The sequence below is a fragment of the Alnus glutinosa genome, chromosome 1, assembly GCF_958979055.1.
Source record: "Alnus glutinosa chromosome 1, dhAlnGlut1.1, whole genome shotgun sequence".
In the NCBI taxonomy this organism is placed as follows: Eukaryota; Viridiplantae; Streptophyta; class Magnoliopsida; order Fagales; family Betulaceae; genus Alnus; species Alnus glutinosa.
The window spans coordinates 316020-324807 of NC_084886.1; the positions used below are offsets into that span (position 1 = coordinate 316020).

The 8788-nt window shown below is 38.1% G+C and overlaps 1 protein-coding gene across 1 annotated transcript; it reads right to left on the reverse strand.

Annotated features, from left to right (window-relative positions):
* Positions 1-6955: 6955 nt before the first annotated feature.
* LOC133858516 (ethylene-responsive transcription factor LEP-like) lies at positions 6956-8495 on the reverse strand. Its single transcript, XM_062293990.1, has one exon. It carries the CDS (start codon positions 8317-8319, stop codon positions 7432-7434), a length of 888 nt encoding a protein of 295 aa, XP_062149974.1. The 5' UTR covers positions 8320-8495; the 3' UTR covers positions 6956-7431.
* Positions 8496-8788: the final 293 nt, after the last annotated feature.

Below are 8788 nucleotides of genomic sequence, written 5' to 3' on the forward strand. Positions count from 1 at the left end.
TGATTATTGCAGCTATTTCTACTACTGCTATTCTAGAAAGTACTGTTCTAATGCTTAATGGGAACAATTTTTCTGAGTGGAAAGAAAATTTACTTTTCTATTTGGGGTGCTTAGAACTTGATTTGGCGCTCCGTGAGGACGAACCACCTGCCCTCACGGATACTAGTACGCCATTAGAAGTTACGAAGCATGAGAGGTGGGAGCGATCTAATCGCCTAAGTCTCATGTTTATGAAGTCTCACGTAACTAAGGGCATTAGGAGTTCTATCCCTGAATGCAAAAAGGCAACAGAGTTCATGCAGGCTGTTGATGAACAATTTGTAAGTTCCGATAAAGCATTGGCAAGCACCCTAATGAAGAAACTCTCAAGCAAAATCTTTGACAAATTCAGAAGTGTGCGAGAGCATATTATGGAAATGAGGGACATGGCAACTCAACTGAAGTCCCTAGAGGTTGATATTTCTGATTCCTTCTTAGTTCATTTCATCTTGAACTCACTCCCGACTGAGTACTCTCCTTTTAAGATATCCTATAACACACATAAGGATAAATAGTCAGTGAATGAACTTCTGACCATGTGTGTTCAGGAGGAGGAAAGGCTAAAGCAGGAGAAACCACGGAGTGTTCACTTTGTGGCTACTCATGATAAGGGAAAGAGTAAAAGAGACAAAAGTGCCCCGTATCTCAAGAAAGATAACAAGTTGTTAATCAAGAAAAATGATAATAAGGATACTTGTTTCTTCTGCAAGAAAGGGGGAGCATATGAAGAAGGATTGCCAAAAGTATAAAAGATGGCTTGAAAAGAAAGGTAATATCATATCTCTAGTATGTCATGAATCTTTTTTTGTTGAGGCTCCTTGTAATACATGGTGGATTGATTCTGGTTCTACAATCCATATTGTTAATACAATGCAGGGTTTTCTCAACACAAGGAAACCGGCAAGCAATGAGCAACGGGTCTATTCCGAAAATAAGTTGTTTTCACATGTGGAAGCGGTTGGGACCTTTAGATTGATTTTGAAAACTGGTTATATTTTAGATTTGGAAAATGTATTTTTTATTCCATGTTTCTCTAGAAACTTAATTTCGGTTTTTAAACTGGATGTTATTTGTTTTAGTTTTTGGTTTATAAACTCTACTTTTAGTATTTTTAAAGGTGAAAATTTTATTGGTGGTGAAACCAAAATTTATGGTTTATTCAAAATTGATCTAGATCCCGACTTTGAAAACAATCATTTATCATTGCATTCTAGTGTTGGCATAAAGAGGAGCCTTGTGAATGAAAACTCCACTTTGTTATGGCACAGGAGATTGGGACATATCTCCATAGAGAGAATCAAAAGATTAGTAAATGATGGAGTCTTAAAAACTCTTGATTTTACTGATTTTGATACTTGTGTGGATTGCATAAAGGGAAAGCAAACCAACAAGACCACTAAAGGTGCCAGAAGGAGTTCTGAGATTCTTGAAATCATACATACAGATATCTGTGGACCTTTTCCTACTCCCTACCTAAATGGTCAAAGATATTTTATATCTTTTATTGATGACCATACACGGTATATGTATCTTTACTTTCTAAATGATAAGGCTGAAGCACTCAATGCTTTTAAGACCTATAAGGTAGAAGTATCTCCATAGAGAGAATCAAAAGATTAGTAAATGATGGAGTCTTAAAAACTCTTGATTTTACTGATTTTGATACTTGTGTGGATTGCATAAAGGGAAAGCAAACCAACAAGACCACTAAAGGTGCCAGAAGGAGTTCTGAGATTCTTGAAATCATACATACAGATATCTGTGGACCTTTTCCTACTCCCTACCTAAATGGTCAAAGATATTTTATATCTTTTATTGATGACCATACACGGTATATGTATCTTTACTTTCTAAATGATAAGGCTGAAGCACTCAATGCTTTTAAGACCTATAAGGTAGAAGTAGAGAAACAAAAGGAAAAGAAAATCAAGATTGTAAGATCTGATAGAGGCGGAGAGTATATGGAAGGTACACAGAAAAAGGGACAAATGATAGGTCCATTTACGCAATTTCTTGAAGAAGAAGGCATTGTTGCTCAATACACAATGCCTGGCACACCACAACAAAATGGTGTTGCAGAAAGGAGAAATCGCACACTTATGGACATGGTAAGGAGCATGCTCAGTAATTCTGAGTTACCTTTATTTCTATGGAGTTAAGCCTTAAAAACTGCTGTGTATGTATTAAACCGGGTACCATCCAAGGCTGTCCCTAAGACACCTTTTGAATTATGGAATTGATGGAAACCAAGTTTAAATCACTTACACATATGGGGTTGTTCTGCTGAAGTGAGGATTTATAATCCAAATATAAAGAAGTTAGACCCAAGGACAACCAGCGGTCATTTTATCGGCTATGCAGTCAACTCCAAAGGATTTAGGTTTTATTGTCCTTTTAATAATACTAGAATTGTTGAATCTATGAATGCAAAATTCTTAGAGGATCTTGAACATAGTGGGAGTGCTTATCCTTAAAGGATTGAATTAGAGGAAGCACAAGAGTTGACTGATGCTCATTTATCTAAAGGACGTTTGATTATGTTTAAGGAAATCCAAACAGATTGCCTTGAACCACAATCAATTTCAGAACAGTCAACTCATGAGGAACAAGTTCATATTGAACCTACTCAACCCCCTCAAAATGAGGAGGAGGTAGGATTAAGAAGATCTTCTAGAATAATTAGACCAGCAATCTCTAGTGATTATATTGTATACCTCCAAGAGTCTGATTTCGATGTTGGGCCTAAGGATGATCCAAATTCATTTTCACAAGCCATGAGTGGGGAACACTCCACATTATGGTTAAATGCCATGAAGGAAGAAATGGAATCCATGGCTAAAAATCAAGTCTGGGATCTTGTTGACTTACCAGAGAAAGCTGTAGCCATAGGCTGCAAATGGGTTTACAAAACCAAAAGGGATGCTTCTGGTAATGTTGAACGATATAAAGCTAGACTTGTGGCCAAGGGTTTCACACAAAAGGAAGGTATTGATTATCATGAAACCTTCTCTCCAGTATCCAAGAATGATTCATTTAGGATAATCATGGCATTAGTAGCTCATTTTGATCTAGAGCTACATCAAATGGATGTGAAAACAGCTTTTTTTGAATGCGGAACTTAAAGAAGAGGTTTACATGAAACAACCTGAAGGTTTTGATAATAACACTCAGAAAGCTTGCAAACTAAATAAATCTATTTATGGACTAAAACAAGCCTCCCGTCAATGGTATATTAAATTTCACAAAGTTATTACCTCATTTGGTTTTATTGAGAACTTTGTTGATCAATGTATATACCTTAAGGTCAGTGGGAGTAAAGTCATATTTTTAGTCCTATATGTAGATGATATTTTACTTGCAAGTAATGATTTAGGTTTGCTGCATGAAACCAAACAGTTTCTTTCTCAAAATTTTGAAATGAAGGATTTGGGTGAAGCCTCTTATGTCATTGGCATAGAGATTCACAGAGACAGAAAACAGAAAATATTAAAACTGTCTCAAAAGGCTTACATTGAAAAAGTTTTGGAAAGATTCAGAATGAAGAACTATTCGGCTTTTGTAGCACCTATCATTAAAGGAGACAAATTCAGTAATGATCAATGTCCCCGAAATGCATTGGAACAGGAGCAGATGAAGAACATTCCATATGCATCTGCAATTGGCAGTCTATTGTATGCACAAGTTTGCACTAGACCTGACATTGCGATGGCAGTTGGAATGTTGGGTTGATATCAAAGTAACCCAGGAATAGAACATTGGAAAGCTGCAAAGAAAGTCATGCGATATTTGCAAGGAACAAAGGACTACGGTTTGACATTCAGACACACTGACCATTTGGAGGTGGTTGGGTATTCAGATTCAGATTTTGCTGGATGTGTAGATAGTAGAAAATCTACTTTAGGGTATATCTTTCTCTTGGCTGGAGGGGCTATATCCTGGAGAAGTAACAAGCAAACTATAGTTGCTACATCTACAATGGAAGCAGAATTTTATTGCGTGCTATGAAGCCACTACACAGGCGCTATGGTTAAGAAATTTTGTTGGTGGTCTCAAAATTGTCGATTCTATAGCGAGACCAATCAAGATCTTCTGCGATAATCATGCTGCCATATTCTTTTCTAAGAATAATAAAAGTGGAAGCAGAAGTAAGCATATCGACATCAAGTATCTTCGTGTGAGAGAGAACATCAAAAGGAATGAAGTGCTCGTTGAGCATATCAGTACTGAATTGATGATTGCGGATCCTATGACTAAAGGTTTACCGGTAAAGCTGTTTAAAAGTCATGTGGAGCATATGGGACTCATTGATTCATTTTGTACTTAGTTCTTTCTAATTTGTCTATAGACATCAAGTTATTATTAATAAAGTTTGTGCACATTTGTTACATTATTCATGGGGATAAAATTAAAGTTGGACCCGAATAACTTATAGGAAGTTTATTCATAAAGTTTGATTGCTCATATAGTACTCATTTAAGGAATATTTTATATGTAATACATGGAAGGGACGACTTATTATATAAAGTTTTACCGCCATGATTCATGTGTAATATTCTTTATGTGAGTGGGAGGATTTCATGAATGACTGGAATAAATAAAGTGATAATCATATTGAAGAACCGGACATCTAGGGAATTATATGTGTCATAAGGGCCAAGTGGGAGAATGTAAGAAATTACATATGTGTCCCTTAGACACATTTAATTCATTGTAACGGTTGGAATTTAAATAATTATCATAACGCTAATTATTTAATTTATGATAATTATTTAATTTGTAAAGGTTGGAATTTTAAATAATTATCATAACGGTAATTATTTAATATAAAGATTAAATATGATTTATTCCACATTAAGTTATATGAAATCATAACGGTTTAAAACAGTTTTTTATATTAATTTTCTGATTTATTCTTCTTGATGGGAGGAGAATAATCAGCCATCTAATTAATAACGAGGGTCCCTAACTTACCTATATAAAGAGCCTTGTGTATCCATTTATTGGCATACTTATAGGCACAGGCCAGAAGAACTCTCTAAATTTTGTCTTTTCAGAATTCTTAGTGTTGCAGAAAATTTATTCGTTCTTCGTTCTTCATCAAGCTTGAACAAAATATAGCTGGAGGTATTTATAATTCCACTGCTTATTATTTTATAGCATTTTATTTTATATATTATGCTTACAGAGATAGGAGGTGAATAGGGATGGGCGTCGGTTCGGTAGGGTAGGCGGTTAAGTCGGTTAATTCGGTCGGTTAACCGACTTTTGTCGGAATGTAGTCGGTGAATTTATTTCGGTTAAGTCGGTAAGGCAGTTAATAGGCGGTCGGTTAAGTCGGTTAAATCGGTTAACATTCGATTAAAATGGGTAATGAAACGACGTCGTTTTGATTTTTTTAAAGGAAAAAAAAAATGATCATACGTTTCGTTCTTACTAAAACGACGTCGTTTCGTTTTATGTCGGTTCGGTTAATCGGTCGGAATAACATTCGGTTCGGTTCGGTTCGGTTACCGCTTAAAAGACGGTTCAGTTCGGTTCGGCTGCCGCTTAAAAAGCGGTTCGGTTCGGTTCGGCTGCCGATCCGGCTTTCAGAATAAAATTTTATACCGACTACTGAACCGAAATTAGTCGGTAGGCGGTCGATGGCGGTTCGGTTCGGTAAGCGGTAGGCGGTAGGCGGTAGGCGGATAATTTGCCCACCCCTAGAGGTGAATAGTTATTATAACTATTCATAATTGTGGTAGAAGTGAATAATTGTGTAGTTATAAATATCAATACTATAATCTTACAATATTTATGGAGAGAAAAATATAGTTCTAAAAGCTTACAATTAATATTTTTGGGGCCCGGGGGAAAATATGGTTAGTTATTTGACTGATTTCCATTCTTTGTTTATTGGACCGTATGGAAAACGAAATGACCTAGCTTGTATTAATCATACCTTTTAATTTCTATAGAATTCTATACATTCGGTGTTCATGCCTATGTTTGAATGTTTGATGAAGCCGGAATCTGTTCAACTACTGCCTTGACTGGGCCTGGGCTAGTCATTCCTTGGGATGAGCCTCCTGTCCAGGCCCAATGGCTATAAACCCGAGTGTCTCAATGTTTATGTACTCTTAAGCTATATATTCCAAGTGCTCTCACCCCAAGCCTATGATTATTTCACGTCTTTTGTTTTCTTTACTCAAAATAAAAATATTAACAAACTAAAATATAAAATACTTTAAAAAATATAAAAACAAATTTCATCCTTGTGTTACGTAAAAATACTTTTTCAAATAAAAAATAAGAAAGACATCGCCCAAAAATATATTGACAAACGTACTCTTGAATCTCTTGGCAAATGGTGGAGTGGCGAGATGAGAGAGTTGCGTTGGGTTAGAGAAAAGTTAAATTATGATCGGATGGGTATATTTAAAGTCATTTTTTCTTTTTCTTTTTCTTTTTTTTTTTTTAAAAAAATAATAATAATAAGATATGCCTTAGACTTGGCCTATTTTAACCGTGCCTAATCAAAAAGTGTGGAGCCAATTATCAATTTTATTTTATTTTTTTTTTTCGTTTTTTGAAGAAACTTTATTGACTGACCCTAGCTAGCTACTTAATTGGTAGTTGGTAACCCGAAAATATATTCCACGCTCTGGATTGTGGAGATAGAACTACCGTGATCCTTGCATGCAAAAAATGTGGAGTTGACATTGACATGATGAATACCAGCGAACGCGTTGGCCCGGAAGAAAAAAAAGTTCAAGCAGCTGAGCGCGTTGCTCCAGGAATAAATCTCTAAAAAAAGGAAAAGAAAAAGGCAGGCAGCCCCTAAGCCACGTACATGTCTCACCACAAATTGCTACTTTTTAGGCTTAGATCATAATGTTGAAAGGTGCACAAACTCTTTCAAAATCTTGGACTGGTGTGTGCCTTCAAAAAGGCTTCGCGAGTGAATAATTCATTGGAAAGAAAGCTCATTACGAGTACCAAAAGGGTTTCGTCGTTGTCATTGGCAGCAGAGGGAGACATTTTTGGTGGAGGAATGGGCTGCTTGTCGTGGACTCAAGGTCTAAGTAATTGGACTATTAGGCAGGCAGGCAGGCATTTGAATTTAGAAGTCCGAAAAGGTCAAAATCTCGCAATACCTACGCGTACGCTTAACCAAACCATTACATTACGCTTTTAGGCGTCTGGCTAAAAGAAAACAAACAAACAAACAAACAAAGAACAAAAAGAAGAAAAGCAGCAGGCTTTTGCATTCCAAGCCCAACACTATCCATGTAACCATAGCCTTTATACCGCCACAATCACATCACAAAAAGGAAAACCATAAAGCACACGTACCCCAGCGATTAAACGGACGCATATATGCAACCCGTTGCCTACTACTACACATACATCTTAAAAGTAGTAGACAGATGGCGAATCCAAATCGAATCCATCGGTACTTGTGTCTGGAACAGGTGGCATCCTCCCAAACAGTGGGCTGTGCTGCACAAACTCACTAGAATCAAAGCCCAAATATGGCCCACTGACTACTGATTCTAGCTCATTTGAAGTTTGTTCAGAGAACCCGAAGAAGCTGCTGTCATTCCAAACTCCCTGTCCCTGGCCCATATCTGAGCCCGCCACTCCAGACCCATAAAAAGTGGATGCGTCAGGAGGCAAAGGTGGAAGCTCAGCCTCATGGGATGAGTACGTGTGTGACTGTGGCAGTGGCTGTGGCTGTGACAGCCCACCATCCATAATACCCGTAATGGGCTGGTAATTAGACCCAAGGGTTGCAGTCCCCTGCGCCCAGCCGTCCCCGCCGGAAAAAGGACACGCGGCAGCATTGAAGAAAGGGTCCTGGCCGAAGAACAGCTGGGTGGCGGAGTGGGTATCCGTATGATCATTTTGATGTTGTTGGGGAGTGAAGAGGGCGGAGATGTCATGTTGTGATTCGTCGGGCGAGATGATAGAGGTGACAGAGGAGCCGCGTGGCATGTCAGAGTAAACGAAGTTGGTGCGGGCCTTGGAACCACGCATGGAGCGAGCAGCGCGGTCGTAGGCCAAGGCGGCCTCCTCAGCAGTGTCAAAGGTGCCGAGCCAATGCCTCTCTTTGGTGGAAGGGTCTCTTATCTCTGCTGCGTATCTGCCCCATGGCCTTCTTCTTACCCCGAGAAACCTTGTTTCTCCTTGTTGTTGTTGTTGTTGTTGTTGTTGCTGCTGTTGCTTTTCTAGTGGTTGCTTTCTTTTGGACTTGGATGAGGAGGGTGAGTTGGCTGGTGATGAGTTGTTAAAGTTCATGATGTATGATTCTATGAATAAAAGATAGCCTTAGATTTTAGATAGGCAGAAAGAGAAGCTTTCTGCCTTTGCCTGAATATTTCAGACTCTGTGTCACTGAAACTTATTTAAAAAAAAAAGAAAAGAAAAAGAAGAAGAGAGATTTTCTATGTAGAGAGAGAGAGTCTCTTCTCTGCTTTGTATAGATCGATGGAGTAAGTGAAATATAGAAGAGAATGATAGTAGGCCTTGTTTTCCGGCTGTTGCATGTAGGCTGTTTAAATAAGAACTTCGAATTCGCTTAATAATACACCACGTCCTTTTACAAGACTTGCCCTTTACAACTTGACAAAGGCCATTCAAATCCCATCCCGCACAAATGATGAGCCAACGATGAGTGTGACCAATCTCACTGGCTCACTCTTGCTACTCAATACTGATCGCCTGAGAGTGGGCCCACGATTAATCTCGGTGGGTGATATCATTAGAG